This window comes from Suncus etruscus, chromosome 2 (genome assembly GCF_024139225.1).
Source record: "Suncus etruscus isolate mSunEtr1 chromosome 2, mSunEtr1.pri.cur, whole genome shotgun sequence".
In the NCBI taxonomy this organism is placed as follows: Eukaryota; Metazoa; Chordata; class Mammalia; order Eulipotyphla; family Soricidae; genus Suncus; species Suncus etruscus.
Genome location: NC_064849.1, coordinates 151199582 through 151222591, shown reverse-complemented (window position 1 = coordinate 151222591; position 23010 = coordinate 151199582). Strand labels below are relative to the sequence as shown.

Genomic DNA, 23010 nt, shown 5'->3' with positions numbered 1-23010 from the left:
AAAAAAGAAGCCAGGAATATAGGCTGTGATAGGTATTCCAGACTGACCCACCAGAAGTTGAATGCCTTTTCTCTGAAAAAGCCCTATTTACTCCTACTTGTGTAGTGAAGTTGGGACAAAGGGAGTTATGGAAAATATCCAGAATTAACCTTCTCCAAAATGTTACATTGGCTCATCTAATATGAGGAAGTCCATCTTCACTTTTGAGCAAGTATCTACCACTCTTTTCCTCCCGTCATTTCCTGCCCCCACCAAAAACAAACAAACAAACAAAAACACTCTTTTTACTTCGCTATTGGTCTCTTCTTTTCTGTGAGGGAAAGGCACAAAAAAAAAAGCAAAAAGCCCTGGTAAGATTTGGGGCTGACTAAAGATAACGGTAGTTAGAAATTATCACTCCGGACAAGAACTGGATGCTGAAAGGAGTTTAGTAATAACAACAGTAATATTGCAAACCACAGTGTCAAAATAAAGGAAGAGAGAGAAAAACAGATAAAGAGAGAGAAAAGAAAAATGCCTCTTAGGGAGGCAAGGGGAGTATGGAAAGGTAACTAAGGATATTGGTGGCAGGAAATGTTCTCTAGTAAAGGGTTTTGCACATTAGATGACTGAAACTCAATCACAAACAACTTTGTAACTGTGAAAATATAAACTGTATTATGAATAATCTCATAACTGCTGTGCTTAAACGAAGTAATTTTAAAAAAAAAAGATGAAGGGCTGTCTTTATTTTTCTGCAAATAGCAATCATCACTCAAGCCTGAGTCCTTGACTCCCTGAGCAATCAGGTGGTAGGGTACATCTCCCACATTCTGAAGAACAAATAAACATTGACAGTTTGACAGCTGACTTGTTGGCATGGGAGACATCAGGAGGTCTGTACCATACTGAGCCTCACTGAAAACTCTATTAGTCTTAGATTTACAGGTATTTCCATGTTTAACCAAAGGGGGTAGAAGGTAAAGCAATAGATTCCCTTCTTGAGATTGCCACCCTCTCTCCTCCTAGCCACTGAGAAAACCCTATTCTTCTGGTGGGAAAGGGGGAACTATTCCTTGTCTTTTTTCCTTTTTCCCTTCTGTTTTGTTGCTCATTGCATTTATAGTATCCCATAGTCATTGACTTTTGACAATAAAAACAACTGTATTATTACTTTCAAATTGCTTTCATAATGTCTTGATGTGAGGCCAGAGCAGGTAGGGCACTTGCCTTAAAGTTTAACAACCTGAATTCAACTCGAGCATCCAATATAGACCCCTAATCCCCACCAGAGGTATCCCAGAGTCAGGAATAAGCCCTGGCAATTCTGGGTTTGGCCCCCAAATGAAAACCACCACCATCAACATCATCATCATCATCATTACCACCACCATTATTTCCAAATATTGGTGTTTCACATCAGACAATTTATCTTTATGAAAATATGAAAAATCAGAATCATATTCTCACTACACAGAGCCTGGTGTGAATTTTTTGTATTTCATGCTAACATACTCTTGGTCATAATAATGCCAACATTTTTTCTATAATATGGGAACATACCCTAAGAAACATACCTGTTTCTCACAGTTTTGTTTTTTTTTTTGTTTTGTTTTGTTGTTGTTTTTTTTTTTTTTTTTTTTTGGTTTTTGGGCCACACCCTGTGACGCTCAGGGGTTACTCCTAGCTATGCGCTCAGAAGTTGCTCCTGGCTTCTTGGGGGACCATATGGGACACCGGGTGATCGAACCGCAGTCCGTCCTAGGCTAGCGCAGGCAAGGCAGGCACCTTACCTCCAGCGCCACCGCCCGGCCCCTGTTGTTGTTTTTTTTTTTTATTACTTTTTTATTTTTTATTTTTTGGAGTTTGGGTCCACCCGGCAGTGCTCAGGGGTTACTCTTGGCTCTACGCTCAGAAATCGCTCCTGGCAGGCTCGGGAGACCATATGGGATGCTGGGATTCTAACCACCATCCTTCTCCATGCAAGGCAAATGTTCTACCTCCATGCTATCTCTCTGATTGTTCACATTTTTGTTTTTGTTTTTGTTTTGTTTTGGGGCCACACCCAGTGACACTCAGGGGTTACTCCTGGCTATGCACTCAGAATTCGCTCCTGGCTCAGGGGACCATATGGAACATCAGGGGATTGCTGTCTTTCCTAGGCTAGTGGGGGCAAAGCAGACACCTTACCTCCTGTGCCACTACTCAGCCCCGTTTCTCACTTTTTTTTTTTTTTTTTTTTTTTTTTTTTTTTTTTTGGTTTTTGGGCCACACCCGTTTGACGCTCAGGGGTTACTCCTGGCTATGTGCTCAGAAATCGCCCCTGGCTTGGGGGGACCATATGGGACGCCGGGGGATCGAACCGCGGTCCTTCCTTGGCTAGCGCTTGCAAGGCAGACACCTTACCTCCAGCGCCACCTACCCGGCCCCGTTTCTCACATTTTTGTTGATCCATTGTATTTATTTTATTTTGTTATTCACCTTCTTTACAATTGTACTTGTTCCAAGTAAAGTCCGACAGAAGGCAAGAGATAAATACAGAATTATTTCTCGCATATGTTGCACTTAAAGATAGACAGCAAGGTAGAAACAAAGGTTCAAAGGCAAAATAGTGGGAAACTGATCCACATAATTTAATTGAGAAATGAAGGGCTGAGAGGAAAGGGTTATGGGCTTCTTGGAAAACAAAATGAACACACTAGTGATGAATGTGGTACTGGAGTTCTGTGCATAAGAAAACATTTTTTTGTTTGTTTGTTTTTCGGGCCACACCCGTTCGATGCTCAGGAATTACTCCTGGCTAAGCGCTCAGAAATTGCCCCTGGCTCGGGGGGGGGGGGGGGGTATATGGGACACCGGGGATCAAACCGCGGTCCTTCCTTGGCTAGCACTTGCACGGCAGACACCTTACCTCTAGCGCCACCTCGCCGGCCCCATAAAAAAACATTATTAATACTACTATAAACATAGAATCTCAAAAACTAAAATTAAAATTAAAAAATCAAATTTGCTATAAATCAATAATTTTTAAAAATTTAAGATGTCCTTTAAATATTTTGTGTGAACTCAATAATTCAAAGAACAAAAACAAATTGATTTTTTTTATTTCTCAGGAAGTTTTATTATTTTAGTGACAGACAACCAGCAATATATAATAAAAATATTTTCCCTTATGTTAATGTTGGAGTTATTTATTATAATACCTGTATCTTTTTATTTCTTAGGTATTTGATTATGATTTTGGGCTACAGGATGACTTTATGGGCTCAGCATTTCTGGATCTCACACAACTAGAGTTAAACAGGTAACATTGGAACTGTTTTAATGTCACTGTAGTTTGCTATGAAAGTAGGCCTATAAAGGGAAATTATCAGCAGGTCTGTTTCTAGTCATTGCACTGTCTCATAGCAGTGACTGATGCTAGACAATTTTCTCAAGTACATCTCAGTAGAACTCATGGTATATGGACCCTGACTACCAGTCAACAGAAAAATTCTTAGATATCTGCCTTGTCCTCGAACACTGCTAACCATCAGAAATACAGAAATGAAAAATATGTATTCCTTGTTCTCACATTGCCTAGATTGTAGTGAGGTATAAAAATACTCATGTCTATCATAAATATTAAAGAATAATATCCTTACATAGGAAACAAAATTTGTATAGTCTGCTAATTTGTGGGGGGTTTTTTTGTTTTTTGTTTGTTTGTTTGTTTTTTTGGTTTGAGGGATACATCTGGCAGTGCTCAGGGGATACGTCTGTGCAAAAAGAGCCAATCCTAGACCATGTAATACTGAGAATCAAACTCGAACCTCCTAATTTAAAATATTTATTTTATTCTACTGAGTTATGTCTCTGGTCCCTACACAATTCTTTAAAAGCAGTTAACTTTATTATCACTTGAAACAAAGTGGAAAATAATATCACCAGTAATCCTTGGTTACTATGGAATGCCCCTAAAGTAAAAGTTGATGATGGTTTTGCTTGGTTTTATTAGTTTATCATTACTTGACAATTTATAATGCTATGTAAATGCTATTAATTTTAATAATCACTTTTAATTATATTCTCATTTTAATACATCTTAATGTAAGAGCTATGAATTAATACTACAAAAATGGTTTAAAAAAAGAGTAAGTAGTGTTGTGTTGGAAATGAGACAATGAAATAATCTTTTGTTTGAGTTTAAGGGAAAAGAAAACACTCATGTTTTAGACAATCATGGCTCACCATGCATTTGTAGTAATATAAATAAGAAAGCAAAATCGATAACTACTTTTTGTTCCTGTAAATGTAGTTGAATAGAGAGATAAAAGTAATAACTTTTATTTTGTGAGTGTTAGTTTTTTTTTTAGCATAGTGGCAATCTTTGGTCTTTCATTAGGGAAGTCATCCTATTGAACTTCCTCTATTTTGTTTTGTTTTGGGCCACACTACCAGGGTTCAGGGGTTATTCCTGACTCTGCATATGCATCAGGGATCACTCTTGAAAATATCAGGGAACATATAAAATGCAAGAAAACAACTTGGTTCAACTTCATGCAAGGCAAACAAACATCCTATCCTCTATACTATCTTTTGAACCAATATTATTGATTCTAAAAATACATATTTGCATATGACATTGCATTTCATGTGTAAATCAGTAGTTTCTGGATATAGAAAATAAATGATATCGGGGCCGGAGAGATAGCATGGAGCTAAGGCGTTTGCCTTTCCTGCAGAAGGTCATTGGTTTGAATCCTGGCATCCCATATGGTCCCCTGTGCCTGCCAGGAGCGATTTCTGAGCGTGGAGCAAGGAGTAACCCCTGAGCACTGCCAGGTGTGACCCAAAAACCAAAATATGTATTTTGTAAATATTATAGAAAATATTATCAAATCTATTTTTAGAAAACATATTTGTTTAACCTGGGGATTTGTGAAATAAAGACTCAAAGCACTTCAAAGAAATTTCTGATGTAAAATTTATTTTTGGCTTTACTTACTAAATGACTATTTAAATTTTTAATATTTTGTGTCACAGGACAATAGATGTGACTTTAACACTGAAAGATCCTCATTATCCTGACCATGATCTTGGAATCATTTTACTCTCTGTTGTTCTTACCCCCAAGGAAGGAGAACACAGGGATGTGGTAAGTTTCCCCACAACCCAAATGATTGCGTTCTTGCTTTCATTTTTTTTTTAATTTTATGAGCCTTCTTTAAAATCTGAAGTAATAATAAAAAGAAGCAGCATATGAACACCTGGCCTGTTCTTTGCTTCTGTAAGTATCTTGGTATCATTAGGCCTTGCATATTACATCTTTTGCACTTAAACTTTCTATTCCCTCTCCATATCAGAACCTCTTGTTATAAATAAGGGACACATTTGCATTCGTTTTTTTTTATAATTTCAGGTGTTGTATTGTTACCAAATGTAGATGTTAATTCAGAGAATATATTTACTTGTGAATTGACTATTTGGAATTCCACACTGAGCTATCTAGATAAACTATTTTGATTGTATTATCAGATTTGCCATCACAAAATAATTAAGTAAAGTTATAATAGTTTCTGCTTTCTGGTGGTACATTCTAAATGATGAGTGAATAATTTCAGTTTCCCAGTGGGCTTCCAAATCAGTGTTACCCATTTGCTAGCACTGACTCAACTTTCTTGCAGCACATACTGCTTTGAGAAACTAACAGACACAGAGAAGCTAATTATTTCAGGACTGCTGAAATGCTGAAATGATCAGCTTTTACCTGCAAAGTTTTTTGCCAGCATACTTTCTGTTACACAATATATCAGAAATTATTTATTAGACTTTATGTGTCTGAATAACAGGAGCTACTCTCATTAGTTCTGATTATAACACATTTCAATAGTAGGATTTTTTCAATAGATTCAAATCTTCAATTTCAGCAACATCATTTTGTTGTCTTAAAATAATGTAAACATTAGACTTGGTTATGTTATCTGTTGGAAAGTTATTATTGTCATTTCCCCTAGACTGTAAATAGAAGTAGTTAATTCCAACTTCAAATTTCGAAGTTTCAAACTCAATTTATACTCTTCAAATGTATTTTTCTCCATTTAAAAAATTGAGTATATATATTCATATATAACACGTGTAAAGTATGACTTAAATATGCCTACCTATTCTAGTGGGGGAGGAATTTCTATTTTACAACAAAGTTTAATAATAATTTATGTTAAGAATTTAGAATGCTGAAAACATATGGTGTGTAATCTCATGCACATGCCCTTGTATGTGGATGGCAAGGTGAGTGAGGAAATGTTTTCACAAAAGTTATTTAGAAATAGAAAACCATTTACTTAAAGTCACCAAATTAGAAGACATAATTTTATCCAGCATCAGTCAAGGATTGTATCCTAGCTGATAAATCCAATCATATGATTAAATTCTGAGTTATATGTTATTAATTTGTGCAATTAGTGATGGAATTCACCAACAGACAACTGTGTGCTTGTTCCTATTTTAAACCAATAGGATTAAGACAGATTTATATAATTTCAAGAATTTTGGAATTAAATAATTACCGAATGAAATGTTAAATTACAACTATTGTAAGTATATTAGAAAATAAAAAGGTTTGTGTGGTTTATGTGGCTCTAATAGCAAATAGAAGAGAATATTTTCTAGTTAAGGGAGCAGACTTTCTGAAGAGCATGAAAATGAGTAAATAAGGTAAAACAATGAAGAGAGGAAAATTTTCAAACTGAAGCAAACAGTATTGCAAGGACCTCGTGGCTGAAGAAACTGCCAATCTCTAAGAAATTAAACTAGCTGGAACTAACTTTAAAAAAAGAGGGAAGCAGAGAATATAAGGAATATCAGTGTATGAAAATGTCAGTGGGGGAAAGAGATACCAGACTGTGTGGGAACCCCTGGTTCTGTGAAAGGTTGGGATAAATCTTTAAAGAAAAATGTGTAGATAGGAATTGGATAATTATACTTATCTTTAAAAAATACCTTTATAAGTTGTACATTGGTGATGGGAATGTTGCACTGGTGATGGGAGGTGTTCTTTACATGACTGAAAACCAACCACAATCATGTTTGTAATCAAGGTGTTTAAATAAAATATTATTTAAAAAAATTTTATGTAACAGTAGTTTTTACTTCTTGAACACCAATTCACTAATTCAGAAGTTATTGGAGGGTTTAGTTACAACTGCATGAAGTAGAAATGAAGAGATGTTGGCAGACTTATCTGAGTTAAAATCAAGTAAGGTTGGCTATTGAATATTCTTGTTTATGAAATATTTAATTGTAATGAATTATAAAAACTTTATTTCTAAACTTAACCTAATTTTCTGATTTTATGTATTCCCAAGTTATCTAAAAATGCCATTTCTACTGAGGATCAGGATAATACAGCAAGAATTGATTTTGAATATGTTGAGCAATGCTAGGTGTAAGAATGCAAATCAGAAAGGAATCATATGTAGCTATCTACTTTATTTTTTAATTGCTTGATTTAATCACCATGCTTACAAAAATGATCATTGTTGGGTTTCAGTCATACAATGTACACCATCTTTCAACAGTGCACCTTTCTTGTCACAGATGTATTTTAAAAACAAGTTTAACAGTGGTTAAGATATTTGTCTTGTATGAAGCCTATACCTCAGTTTGATCTCTGACCACTACCATAAGTCATCTCTGAACTCAGCCAGAAGCCCTGACATTACTAAGTGTGGCCCCCATACCAAACCAAACTTAAACAAACATTGACTTAACTAAAATTCTATCACACCCTCTTTATTTTTTAACTATTCAATGGTCTGTAGTTATCTACCTAAATACAGAGAAACTCCTAATGAAAAACTAGAAGACTCTCCAACAAGCATCTTATGTTCCCTTACTTATATTACTGCACCTATTCAATTTTCTCTACAGTTCACCTTCTTTTCAGTCCTCCATTTCTCAAATTAATTTTCTTCATGCTTATTCTTCACCTCACCTTCTTTTATAGTCTATCATCATTCCTGGTTTGAACAAAAATGTGTGTATGTATATACATATGAATATGTGTATATGTATATGTATATCACTGCTGCTTTTTATTATCTTTCTTACAATGACTCCTCAAAACCTTTTCTCAAAGATTGTAATTTCTGTGAGGATTAAAAGGATGCTCAGAAATTGTTTTCATACTTCAATATTTAAACCTATGAACTTTAGTATATTAATAATATACTAAACTTAAAGTCAGACTGTGTTGCTTTTTCAAGATTTCTAATAATGATAATAGATTGAAGTCCATAGTATATTTTCATTCTGTAATATGTCCTGTTTGACTAAGTATAGTTCTTGAGATACATTTGAAGAATTTCATTTTAAAGCAAACATCTGTCGTATCTTCTGATTAAAATCATATATGTCTAAAATACTGAACATAATTTCTTCAGAAAAATGTCATGCTGAACTTTCACAAATTGCTCAGGAACAAATCTTATTTAGAAAAATTCACGCTAAAAAGTATCAAGCCATAAATCAGTAAATAAATGTTTCAAAATTCTATGTATATTCAGAGTAGTATATAAGAAAGGAATTGAGGTTGATTTTGTATTTACTGTGACAAAGCAAAAAAGTACTCTTCTTTTGTTGTATTCATAAATATACTATTTTAAAACTTTTGGAACTTAACTTAAGAAATTACATTTATTTTAAATACTGTAAAACTTTGCTAAATGCTTTACATGTGTTAAGATGAAGAAGATGTGAGTTTTCAGAATCAGTAATAGAGACAGATTTAGAATTGTAGGTAGGACACTTGCCTTGCATGTGGCCAACCCAGGTTCAGTCTCCATCATCATATATAATCCCCAAAACTTTCAAAGAATGATGATCCCAGAGCGTACAGAGCCAGAAGTAAGCCTTGAGTATTGCCAACTGTAATCCAAACAAATAAACAAACAAAAAAAACATTAATAAATAATTGTAATGATCAAATAATATATAGACTATTAATGTTAAGTGCTAAGATTTTAAAAAAGTCTTCTTTTAAGTTTTTATATATTGTTAATATTGGCAGTATGCTACATGAATAAAGTAGCTAGGGTGATATATTACTGTGTGTATTCCAATTTTTGGATAAAAGTAAAACTGAAGAACAAATTTTAAAAAATCTATCAGTTTATTGAATCTACTAAACATCCAATATCTAATTGCAAAAATTTAATTAGAGTCTGTGATATAATGCTGCAGTTTTGTTATTATACATATATATCTTTAAATTTACAGCATTGTATATACAAGAATCCAAAATCTCATGGGGCATGCTGATGAGTTGCATGGCACATCTGTCATTTCTGTATTAAATGCATGTCTTAACCAAGATAAATGTACAGTGCATACATGTATGTCCTTTATATGGTATTTTGGTCTGATTGTGTGTTTGAGTTCTTTCTGGCTCTTTTCCTAGCAGAATTCAATCCACAGCTTTCTTCATTGGAGAATTTGTGAAATAAAAGTGAGTTAATTTGTGTTGCACACTTTCTTTGATAATCTAGACCAAAAGATTGCTTGACTGAAACTAAAAAATTGAAAACAACTAAGAATCTTTGCTTTCTAAGATCTACATATTATGTCATCATTTGTCATTATTTTCAACTAGAGTGCCATGTATTGGCTACAACATAAGGTAAAGAAAGTTGATTAAGATTATAAAATTGCATTTCAAAAACAAAACCATTTTAGCAGCTGTATCACAGGCCATATTTTATGTTATTTAATTTCTTTGTTTGACATCAAAACAATTTTATTACTACTATGAATCTGAATGTATTCTTGTATATTATATAATGATACTTCCTTACTTTCATATAATTTGCTTCATGTCCATCTTTAAAATTTCCACAAAAGCTATTCCTTTTCCAGGGCAGTGGTGCACAGGTAGCAGCGTTCAAGGCTTACTCCTAGTTCTGTGCTCAGGGATCATACCTGGTAGTGCACAGGTGACTGACCATATATATGAGATGCCAGGGATCAAACTTGGGATGGCAGTGTGCAATGCAAGTGCCCTATCCTCAGTAATATCATTCTGCTCCCCTCAAACCTATTCTTTATTTACATATATTACTAGGCAGTCATAATGATATTACTAATTAATATTAATATAATATATTGATATAATATAATTAATATATTAGCATTACATATATTGAATTCAGATTTTTTTAAACATTTCACTTTTTTATTATTTTCTTGAACACAGTCAATAAAACCTTAGCGCAGTGTTTTAAAAAAGAAAAAGACCTGGGAATAAGATTCTTAAACAGGGGCCCGAGAGGTGACGCCAGAGGTAAGGTGTCTGCCTTGCAAGCGCTAGCCAAGGAAGGACCACGGTTCAATCCCCCGGCGTCCTGTATGGTCCCCCCAAGCCAGGGGCAATTTCTGAGTGCTTAGCCAGGAGTAACCCCTGAGCATCAAATGGGTGTAGCCCAAAAACAAACAAACAAACAAAAAAAGATTCTTAAACCATTACTTAGAGAAACAGAAACTTTGTTAATAAATCTATGACTTCTTTTTCTGCTTTTGACATTTTAGCCACACCTGGAAATACTCATAAGTTAACTCTTGACTTGACACTCAAAAATTACTCCTGGTGATGCCCAGGGAACCATATAAAGTACAGTGTCGGGTATCACATGTGGGTCAGACAAATGCATGACAAAAGCCTAACCTGGAGTACTATTGTCCCGACTCCAAATTTTTTGACTATTTTGAGAGCCACCAGAGGCACCAGATATAACAGTAGAATTCTAGATACTGAATTCAAAACGTAAAGAATCAGTCCCCCAGATTATAAATCTTCCATATTTGTAGTTAGGTACATTTCTGGCTTTTTGTTTGTTTCATTTTCTTAGTCTGAAAATAAACACTATCCAGCTTATTTGAAAAGCTAAGCTTGGGAGACAGAAAATGTACTAACATGATAGTTTACTACAAATTGAAGAAGGCTAATTTGAATGCAGTATTCTGAATGCCAGTAGGAGGACTCTGACTAGCAGCAATGAAACTGTAACACTGAATTAGATTGCCCTAAGATTCTACTCATTCTCATGTGCTTAGCTTGTTGTGTGTAGTATAACATCTCTTATTTATTAAAATTTTATACTGAAAAGATACTCCTTTATTTAATCAATTTATTTTTCTCATTTGATTTGACTATAAACAAGATCGTTGGACTTTATCTTTGTGGTTTTTTTTTTCTCTATTGAAACCGATCCTTGAAAAAGTTTCAATTCATAACCTGATCACACATTTTTGTGGTATACTGACGTACTTGGTGTACAATTGCTTTTCAGTGGTGATGGAGACTGTGGTGAAGTTGCTGTGTCTGACATTAACTTATTAAGAGCAACAGCAGATACCCATTATACATCTGTTATATGTTCAAATCCACAACCCAAAGGTGGACTTTGCTATTTCCAAATGAACTGGGCACTAGAAGTTTAAAAACATGCAAAATATTTTAATAACGTGATAATAATACTTTGTGATTTTTTTAGCTTTATTTAAAAGAATATAGAATAATTTTAAGCTTGAAAATTAATCACTCTCCCATGTTTTGGACAATATTTAACAGTTATATATAGAAAATTTCTATAAAGCTTTTATCTGCAGAACATTGAAGTGTTTTGCTATCTTTGATCATATTTTACCCTTTCTTTTTGCTAGATTTTCTACAGATTGCAGTTTTGGTTTAGGCTAAAGGATTTCTTCTATATGACTTAGTTTGACATTAAAATATTTTCTTATTTTTGAAGTTTATGACACAAATGCATTTTCTTGATATACCAGTATGGCAAGCATTTTCATAAGCTATATATATTATTTGCTCCAAATATTCCCAGTCCTTCACTTCATCTGCCTTAAAGATAATGATAAAACTAAGAGCAAATAGAAAAGTTAAATAGGAAATTAATACTCCTTTTTCATGAAGGAAGACTTAAAAGTGGAGAGCATATAAAAAATAAAGTCTGACTTTTATGACTACACAGGAGACCAATGTTCTTGAGCATTCACACAAATCTCCACAGCTTTAATTAAAACCTGTGGTCACAGTACTTTAGTCTCTCTCTCTCTCTCTCTCTCTCTCTCTCTCTCTCTCTCTCTCTCTCTCTCTCTCTCTCTCTCTCCCTCTCTCTTTCTCTCTGTCTTTTTTTCTCTCTCTCTCCTTTCTGTCCCCCTCCCTCCTTTCTGTCCTCCTCATACATACACTTGTTTAAAGGCATGTTGTTGATAAACACTTTGCAATTATGAGATGAATAATAGTTTCATATATGCAGCAATTTTTCATTTAAAAGCTTGTGGATTCTGAACAACAAACTTTGAATGTGTTTGAATAGAAAAATTTTATATACCTGGTAAGGCCAAGGTATATTAGCAAGTTTCAAGCACCAAAGGAACACTTGCCAAACCTGAGGCTGGCATTATATTTCTTTTCTGAAGAAGAGTTAAGGTAACAAAATTTTCAATCTGTTCCCAATTCCAATTCACTGTTCATTTATTTGTTCAAAATAACAAAGCAATTGAACTCTCATTTGAAGGAATGCTTCAATGTTAAAAGTGATTTTACTTAATTTTGCCAATGTGGAAAGAATATCTGTAAGTGCAGTGTTCCTGTTTTCTGTTTAAATGTTGTGTTTCCCCTAGAAAACAATCGGCTGCCCTATTTTGACTTAAGTGATAACATAATGAAATGCTTTATTTCATTTACAGACAATGCTAATGAGGAAGAGTTGGAAAAGATCAAGTAAGGTAATTCTTAGCATGAGTTTTCCAGCTTTTCTTGTTGAGAAGATGTCAGCTGCTTTTCCCAATTATTTTTTTCATAACTTCAAACTGTACCACAGGATTCCATCACTATTCTGTTATTTTCTTACCATTAACCTTAAGCAAATCATGTGATTCTCTTTAAGTGAATAAAAGTCACACTGATCAACTTCACCCAAATCATTTTCTCTTGTCACTTCTCAGAATCATGCACAGCATCTAGTATCTGCTCTCTGTACCACAGGGTCTAGAAAATGTCTTTCCTCCAGATTAGGAATACATTGATGAGGCTAGAGTAGCAGCAACTCCAGAAAAATAGAAAATTCTTGCAACTTTGAATTTTGTTTACTAAAATCTGAATTTGAGATTTTCTAATTAAAAAAAAAAACTAAATCATTGGCGTATACAGTGAAAACCATTTCCCATTGTGGACTCTTTTAACTACAAAAAATAAATGACTTGGCAATAAGAGCTTCTTGTAATTTACAAAGCTCTGACTTATAATTTTTAAAAGATGTAAAGATGTAAGATGTAAATGAAATTGCTAATATGTTCAGTGGTGAGACCACACTCAGACACATACACAAAAAATCAAGATGAAACAGCTTTTATGTTAAAGAAATCAAAGGGATTCTGTTTGTAAAAATTTTGCTTGCTCAGATTTCTATTTTAAAAGATAGCATCCTTTTTAACAGAGACTAACTTTTTTAGACCCTGAAACATGACTAGCTTTTTTTCTTCCATTCTGACTGTCATGCTATTACTGAGTTTTGCTTTAATGTCTTCATTTTTTATTATTGTGAATTCAAAAATTATTTGTGTAAAATGTTTTTTGTATTTGTAGTAATTTATCTGTCTACTTTAAATTTCTTGCTGCATAGTGTTAGCCTAATAGTGTAGAATTAATGGTTGAAAAATTATTTGGCTCGCAAGAGATAATGACATTAATAATTACCCTTATCATCACAATAATCTAAAAATATATTTAAAAAACTTTGAATTCTTTTGCCTTGCTGTTCACAGTAGCCTTTACTGACAAAATGGTTTCAAAAGTTTTACAGAAACATTCACACTCTTCAGATTTGTATTAATCTTTCCTTTGTACTTGTACTTCAGAATTGGTTTTATAAAAGTGCGCACTTAAAAAAATCTTCATGTAATTTGATTTACGCCATTTTTGTCTCTGGTACATATTATATTGTTTAAAACTGCGATCCACCAATATATAGCAACATCCTATCTTCAGAAGTGGTTAAAATAGAAAAGTATATTATATAATATTACTATTAATTAGTGGACATGATCTACTCATTGTACAATAAAATTTAAAAAACTAGTTTATTTGTATATAATTTAACAATAACTTGGTAAAATTCACACCTTTTTCTTCAGTCTACAAAAAAATTTAAAAAATATATAAAATGTGTTTTTTCACTTTATAATGTTTTTGATGTTTGTAGTTTTATGGATAGTCACATTTGTACAATCATACTGCTACAGTTTTCTAGTTTGTCACTTTGTCTAACTCCACATTCATTCATTGTGTCTCCTCAAAAACTATTTTTAGTGCAGAATAGTAGTATAGCTTTAGGGGTTTTAGTCTGAGGGATTAGTAGTAGGGATATTGAGTACTGAATAAATATAAATTAGTGCACTAATTTCTCAATTTTCACTGTCCCCTAAAACATTTATCCTATTAATTCATATCATTGATATAAGAGCGGTACTCAGAAAAATTTTGAAACTGAAGTGATTCCTTAGTCAAATATCTTTCATACAAACTAAAATTTTCCCTCAATGCTTTCATCCTAGGATTAAAAATAAAAAGTATATAATGTCAAGTAAATTGTACTTCCTGAAAACTAAAGGAGAAATGACTATACCAAATAGTTGCTTTCTTTGTTTTAAAATATCTTTTAAATTATTCCAGTCTTCCTTTTTAAGATTATCAAGTGAGAAAGGAATTTTGCTCATATTTTTAAATAACTTTTTTTCATTAATTTGTGATAGATTTGCAATACTATGGTCTTATAGTTTTGGGGAAATATATCTAAATACAAATGTCTTGATTTGATATAATTCTATTTAAATGCAAATATTTATTTCTTTAAATTGTTTCAAATGTTTTAATAAATGATTAAATCACCATGAAATACAAAATTAAAAAGTTCTTCATAATTGAGGGTTTTTTTTGCATAATTGAGTTTTAATCATACAATGTACAACAACTTTTACCAGGGCAAATTCTCACCACCAATGTTCCTGAGCTTGTCCCAACCATCCCCACCCTACCTGCCTCTAATGGAAAACATTTTTCTTCTCTTTCTCTCTCTTTTTTCTCTCTCCCTCTCCCTCTCTCTCTCCCTTTTCTCTCACTCTCTCTCCCCACTCTCTCATTTTCTCTCTCATCTCTTCCTTTATTTTCTTTTAAACACTGTGCTTTACAATATTGTTACTAAAGGGGATTGTGCATTTCACTTTATCACCTTTCAGCACCCAGTTCTTTTCCAGAGTGATCATTTCCAACTATCATTGTCATAGTGCTCCCTTCTCTGCCTAACTACAATTCCCTACTTTTTGTGGCAAGATTTCTTTCATAAATTAGTTCAGCTGGTCTTCATTTCTATTATCTTTGAATATTATCACCATACTATCTTTTTCTATATATATATGGTTATTCTCTAGAATCTGCCACCAACCTAAGTGTCCTAGAACAGATGAGTGGATAAAGAAACTGTGGTATATCTACACAATGGATGACTATGCAGCTGTTACGAAAAATGAAGTCATAAAATATGTTATACATGGATAAAGAGTATTATGCTGAGTGCATTGAGTCAAAGGGAGAGGAATAGTCATAGAATACCCACACTCATGTTGTTTTCCAAAATGTCTGGACCAGTCAACATTTCCACCAGCAGTGAATGAATGAGATTTCCTTTCACCCTATACCTGTGCTAGCCCGGTTGTTCTTGTTATTTGTGATGTGTGCCAGTATCTGTGCTGTGAGATGGTTTTTCATTGATTTGATTTGCATCTCCCTGATGATTAATGCTATGAAGCATTTTTTATGTGTTTTGGCTATCCGTATTTCTCTTTAGATGAATTATTTGTTCATCTCATCTTCCTATTTTTGAATGTAGTTAGATGATTTTTTTGTTAAGCTCTACCAGTGCCTTATATAATTTAGATATTAACCTCTTGTCAGATGAGTAATGTGTGAATAGTTTCTCACAGTTCATAGGCAATGTAGCCTAGTCTGTAGCCTAGTCACTGTTTCTTTTGAGGTTCAGAAGTTTCCTAGTTGAATGTAATCACATTTGTTCATCTTTGCTTCCATTTGGTTAGCTAGTGGCATTCATAAAGATGCCTTTAGCTTCTGTGTCATGGTATGTTCTGCCTATATCTTCCTCTGTGTACCTTATGGGCTCTGGTCTGTTATCAAGGTCTTTAATCCATTTTGATTTGACTTTTCTGCATGGTGTTAAATAGAGGTCTGTGTTCCCTTTTTTGCTTGTAACCAATAAGTTTTTCAAGCACCATCTGTTGAAGAGGCTTTACTTGCTCAATTTTGTATTTTGTGCTATTTTATCAAGAATTTATGAAACATATACTTGAGACTCCATCTCAGGATATATCTATTTCATTTTTCCATTTATCTGAGGATCTTTCTTTAGTATAATTACATGTTTTAGTGACAACTTCATTAAAAATGAGGGAAGTGATACCTCCCATCTTCTTTTTCCCAAGTATTGCTTTAACTATTCATGGAGGTTTATTGTTTCATATGAATTTTAGGAGTGTTTGATCTATTCTTTGAAAAATGGCATGGGTATCTATATTGGGATTGCATTAACTCTGTACAATGCTTTAGAAAGTATTGCCATTTTAATGATGTTAATCTTCCCAATTCATGGGAATGTGTTTCCATGTCCTTTATAATTTCTTGAAGCTGTGTTTTGTAGATAGCTCTCTGCTTTGTTTGTTCAGTTTTACTTGTTTTTTTATTTTACAAAGTTGTTTATTATACATTTTCCATAGATAAAGTTGTTCATGATTGAGTTACAGTCATATAATGTACAACAACCTTCTACATTTTCTTCCACTTATGTCCCAAGTTTCTCTCTCACCCTCTCAATGCCCTCTCTCCTGCGTATTTTTGGCATTTTTCTTCTCTTTTTCTTTCTTTTCCTTTTTTGTTGTTGTTGTTGTTGTTGTTGTTTTTCTTTGTGTAGGACTTTCACTTCATTAGTTAGGACGATTCAAAGTTATCTGATTTTCTGAGCCACAATTGTGAATGGAATTCTTTTTTTAATCTTTCTTTTTTCTTTTTCATTATTTGTGTATAGAAAAGCCAGAGTTTTGCATATTAATTATGTAGTCTGTCACTATGCTATATGATTATATTGTTTCTAGAAGTTTTTTGTAGAGTCTTTAGGATTTTCTAAATATAGAATCATGTCATCTGCAATGAGAGCTTGACTTCATCCTATGTGGATGCCATTGATATCTTTATATCAAACTATAATCAATATAGAATTGGCAAGAGTGGGCAGCCTTGTCTTTTGCCAGATCTTAGAGATCTTTTCCCACTTTGAGTATAATGTTTGCCTTGGGCTTGTGGTAAATATCTTTGACTATATTCAGGAAAGTTCATTCAATTCCCGTCTTGTTAAGAGGTTTTCTCTTTTTTTTTCAGGATTATGTGTTGGATTTTGTCAATTGATTTCTCTGCATCTATTATATGAGCATGTGATTTTTTTTCTTTTATTGATATAGTCTATTATGTTGCTTGACCTATGTATGTTAAATCTTTCTTTAATCTTCCCAAACCTAAGAAACTAGATAATAATCCCAAAGAGGTACACTTATATGACAAAGTGCATTTTGTCAAAAATTAAAATTGAGGAGAGTGTGGGGAGGGAAAATGAGTTGTTTTATTATTTAGAAGAAATTTATTGATATTTTATTCTTAAGTTAAATTATTCCACAAGTTTTTTGAAGACAGAAAAAATAGGTATATATATATATATTTGTGAATAAATTTTGTGGGGTCAAATAAAAAATAAAAAAATAATGAATTAAATTGAATTTATAAAATTATAAGCAATTATTACCTTGCACTACATTGTGTGAAGTCATTTGGGGTGTATGTTTTATTATAAAGAATACATTTATCAATGGGCAAGATAATAACATACTTATGAGTTTTAAATAAATTGATTCAATTATATGAGAGGTAATCATTGTAATAATATAAAGATATACAGACTGTAATTCACCTTCTCAAAATAACATTTTAGAATTGTTTTAAGAATTCATCCTTTGAATAATATAGACTGTGTGATGATGTCAAATTAGCATATCTTTTGCGACTTGATGGCTTATTTTTTAATAATACATCTTTTTATAAAGAATTTATTATAATTACTTAGCATAAATTTAATGAACTGTATAAAACACTTAATTCACTAGTTGAATTAAGCAATTTTTAATAAGACTTTGGCATGAATATTGTTCATTTAAACTAGAGAACACTTTCAACTCTGAAGTCTGAAGGGCGTAGTTAAAAACCTGATGCTTTGGATGACAGGTTAAAAATGTATCAGTGAAAACCTCTAAGTGCTTTCATTTCAGAAATGGTAGATAAACATATAACACATTTAAAAAATTATTGAATTACCTTAAATGACAAAGTTACAAAGATGTATGTGATTATCAGGTAAACATTGTTCCAACACCAATCCCTTTGCCAGTATCCATTACCCTCCATCAATGTCCCCAGTTTCTTTCTTGCTCCCACTCCAGCCTGCCTCTGTAATAGTGTGCATATTTTCCTTCTCATTGTCCTAGTGTTCTTTACACTACCTTATTTCCTAAGACCAGTTCTTCTCCTCCTCATTTCAAATACTGTTGAGCATTTGGTATTCCCCTACTAAATTTCTTATATTAACCCCACATTTTTTGGTGTTTGGTTCATACCCAGTGATACTTAAGGAAATTACACCTGAAAAGATCAGGTGATCATATGGGATGCCAACGCTCAAACCTAGTCCACTATGTGCAAGACAAATAAATGCCCTACCAGCTGTGTATTAGCTCCGGCCCCATACTAACACATTTTTAAAGTCTTTTCCAGTTATTAAGACTTAATGAAGAAAAATTATTAAAATATTATCTGGTGCTTTCTATAAAGATCTCATATTCTGTTCATCAATAGATGATTGTTAAAAACTAAAATAAGTTATGGGTCACAGACTTTTCCAGTCTTGAGTGTCCTAAATGCTTTTCTTTAGTATCTCACTTCAAATGATTCATCATATGTCTTTGAGGGAAAATAAAATAATACTTACATGTTTTTAAAGTAAACAAAGTTATTTTAATACTTTGAATTTACCTTTTTATTTATCAAGTTGCAGTATTTACAAATTATAGAAATTCAGCTTCATAAGTGAAACTTTCAAAAGTCTTAGTTTGATTTCAAAAGTCTAAAATCCCAGAATGTAGCAATGAATAAAATATAACTAACAGACATTTCTATTATTGATGATCTCACTTTGACTTCATTAACTGTACTCCTAAAATTGGTATTAAGTTTTCTTTAAAAAAAGAGAGAAATATTATCATAACATCTGTAAATATTTGATAATCTTCACAAAATGCATGAAGTCATAATTAAATTTTATTTTGAGATTTGTTTTGCTGTTTTGGCAATATTTTTCCACAGGTATAAGATATCATACATTTTTATGTATTAAAATCCGTAACTATAGGGCTTTGTTATAGCAATGGCATTGCATTTATTTGACTGCCCTTGTTGAATTTTTAAAATGCTGTGCACTTTTAGGGAGCAAATCTGGATGACTTGGCACAAAGTGAAAAGGATATATTGTAATGTCAGGCAGAAAATGGATTCTGTAATTCTGGCTTGCTAGGTCTTATATGTTTAATTTTGGGATCACTGATCAGTCTTTACATTCCTAATGAATACTATTAAATGAGTTCATGGTTTCCCAATATTATCTGAACAAGCTGATTAAAGCTAATACATTAAAGTAGCTTGGAGTTGGAGCAATAGTATCATAGCTAGACATTTGCATTGCACATGCTAACCCTGGCACTACATATGGGCACCAAAGCCTGTGTTCGTATGCAGTGACAAGAGTAACCTCTAGGTATCACAAACTTCTAGATGTTCATTTACAGACCAGAAATAAATGTTCACATATATGAACAATTAATTTACAGCAAAGGAAACAAGGAAATAAAATAGAGAAAGGAAAAGTCTTAAATCATTGAGAATGATTGAGAATAAAATTAAGTAGCATATTTCTGTTTTACATTATGCACATAGTTAATTCAAATGGATTAAAGTCTTGAATATTAGAACCAAAACCTGAAAAGTTATTGAAGAACAAACATAAATATAGCATTCCTTTATCTAAATGGCTGCAATACTGTTTTCAGGAATTTTACTCCAATAGCAAAGAATACAAAAATCAAATAAACAAATAGAGTTATTGAAAAATATCTCTAGATGTGCTCAAAAACAAAACAAAACAAAAATATAGTTTGACTCCACAATGAAGCAAAGAGTTGTTTTACAAGGCTTTCTAATTCAAAGATATATAGATGTATAATTAATGTATATCATATATCTAACATATGTATTTTTTTATTTTGTTTTTGTGGGTTTTTTTGGGGGGGTCACACCTGGCAGTGCTAAGGGGTTACTCCTGGCTCTACACTCAGAAATCGCTCCTGGCAGGCTCAGGGAACCATATGGGATGCCAGAATTCAAACCACCGACCTTCTGCATGAGGGGCAAACGCTTTACCCTCCAAGCTATCTCTCTGGCCCCTAACATATGTATTTTAATTATATATATATATATATATGTTAATTAAATGTTACTGAGAAATTGGCTTTTTCCAATCTCCTAAATGTTTATAATAAAAACATACAAGCACCTTATTTGATATACTATCTCTCCATCACTCATTTTAGCACTTTAAATAAGCTACTTTCACCAATTTCTTGTCTTGATAGAGATTGAGTGTAATTAAATATTTATCATTAAGATTTTAGACAAATCTCTGGGGCAAGGAGAGAGAGTATAGAAATAAGGCACTGGTTCAAGTAAGTGATTGGTTCACAATCCTGCATTAGAGGTTCAGAGCACAGCAGATGGGGTGTTTGTCTAGCACACAGCTTACCCAAGTTTGATCCCTGGCATCCCATTTGGTCCCTACAACCTGCCAAGAGCAATTTAACCCCTGTGTTATGCTAGGTGTGGCACAAACCCCAAAACAAACAAACAAAAACCAGCATTATATATGATCCACTAAGCACCACTCAGGGTCATTCCTAAGCACAGTCAGGTATGGTCACTGATTACCAACAGGTCAGTTCCTTAACCCCAAAGACAAATCTCTGGAATTTGTGTAGAGTTTATTCTTTCTGTTTTGCCTTCATAAAAACAAAAATAAACAAGCAGACAAAAAACATTCAAAACTTTGGTTTTGAATTCATCTTGTGATATCAGGAGTTTAATGATCATTGCTGTTGCTATTGTCATGATCACTATCATTACTATTACCGTAATAGATAACAATTAGGTACAAAGATCAGGTAAAAGAAAATATTGAATAATATATTGTGAATTTTATGTTAATATAAGTACACAGGTCCAGAGGAAAATTTACTTGAAATGAAGTGTCATTTGAAATAAAGCACTAAGTTTTATTTGAAATAAAGCTTTAAGTATATATGAGAATGCAAGTGTAAAATTAACTAAAATTTTACTTAATGACTTAATGAATAATTACAATAGTAATTAAACATAGCAAGAAAATTAGATGGGACTTGAGTTAACCCAAGTTATTAAATATAGCTAATAATGGTGCTACCTGAATATTTTAAGGTCTATTATACCCAGTGGTGCTGGGATTGGAGGTGGAAGGCCAGGCCTTACCCAGCAATTTTTACTCTGAAGGGCTAAAGAGCTATGCTGAGGTCTCCCATATCTTAGTAATATAAACTATCATATTTCAATAGAAAAAATATACATTTTCAACCTTGATCATTAAAGTTCTCCCTCAAAATTACTGTCTTGGGGCCAGAAAGAAAGTACAGCAGGTAAGGCTCTTGCATTGAATGTGGCTCACACAGGTTTGATATCTAGCATCCCATAAAGTCCCCTGATCTTTGCTAGGCATGATTCTTGAGGGCAGAGCCAAAAGTAACCTCTGAACATCACTAAGTGTGGTCCAAAAGTTAAAAAGGAAAACAAAAAGGAAAGGAAAGGACAGGATAGGATAGGTCAGGACAGGGAAATGAAGAAAGGGAAGAGTGGAAGGGAAGGGAGAGAAAGGAAAAGGTTGAGCATGGAGAAGTAGAGAAGGGGAGAGGGAAGAGGAGGGTGAGAGCTACAGGTAGAGGAGGAGATGGGAATTTCTTGTCTTGGGGCCTAAGAGGTAGGACAACAAATAAGACACTTGCATATGCCAAATCATGTTCAGTCCCCAGCATCTCATATAGAACCCAAGCACCACCAGGAGTAATTTCTTAGTGTAAAGCTAGAAGCAAGTCCTGAGCATCTCCAGGTGTTTCCCCCCCCCCAAATTTTGTTCTGTCTTATTTTCTTTCCATAATATTCACATCATTAGAACACAATCTGTATTCATTGAAAGATTGTGAAGTATAGAGCTGGTGAACTTTCAGTTTAAGCCACTTTAGATTATCTAATCATTAAATGAAAAAATAATCTTAAATGCTAAATGTTTTATTGTTATAACATATTTATTCTAATGCAAGTTTATAACATTTTTACTAAGATGAAACTCACTGTGTCATATAATTATTTTATTGACTTTTGGGAAATCGTTTGTGTAAGGAAATTTAAGCAGGCTTTTTTTTTTTTAATAAGACACTAACATTTTGCCACATATCATTAAACATGCTGGTTATTTGAAAAATAAAATCAAAGAATCAGAGAGTTGGCAATATAAGTGTGTCTTTTCTAAAGTGAGAATAAAACTTTTTGAATTAAGCAATAGTACTCTATTAAAAAAAACCTGCAAATCTGAATTGGTGTGACTCCACCCCGAAATTACGTGTAAGTACCTGCAAGACCCGCCCATTCCTGGGAGGGGTCTTGGGGAGCAGATACTAGTGTAACTTTACCTGCAAGATGACTCCCATTCCTGGGAGGTGTCTTGGGAAGGTTAGATAAGG

The 23010-nt window shown here is 33.2% G+C and overlaps 1 protein-coding gene across 1 annotated transcript in view; it reads left to right on the top strand.

Moving 5' to 3' along the window:
• Positions 1 to 23010, top strand: part of MCTP1 (multiple C2 and transmembrane domain containing 1) — a 397320-nt gene that overhangs the window by 121011 nt on the left and 253299 nt on the right. The window contains exons 4-7 of the mRNA XM_049769129.1: positions 3204 to 3283; positions 5005 to 5116; positions 9419 to 9466; positions 12721 to 12759. Of these exons, the coding sequence (XP_049625086.1) occupies positions 3204 to 3283; positions 5005 to 5116; positions 9419 to 9466; positions 12721 to 12759 (279 nt within the window). The remainder of the gene's footprint in view (positions 1 to 3203; positions 3284 to 5004; positions 5117 to 9418; positions 9467 to 12720; positions 12760 to 23010) is intronic.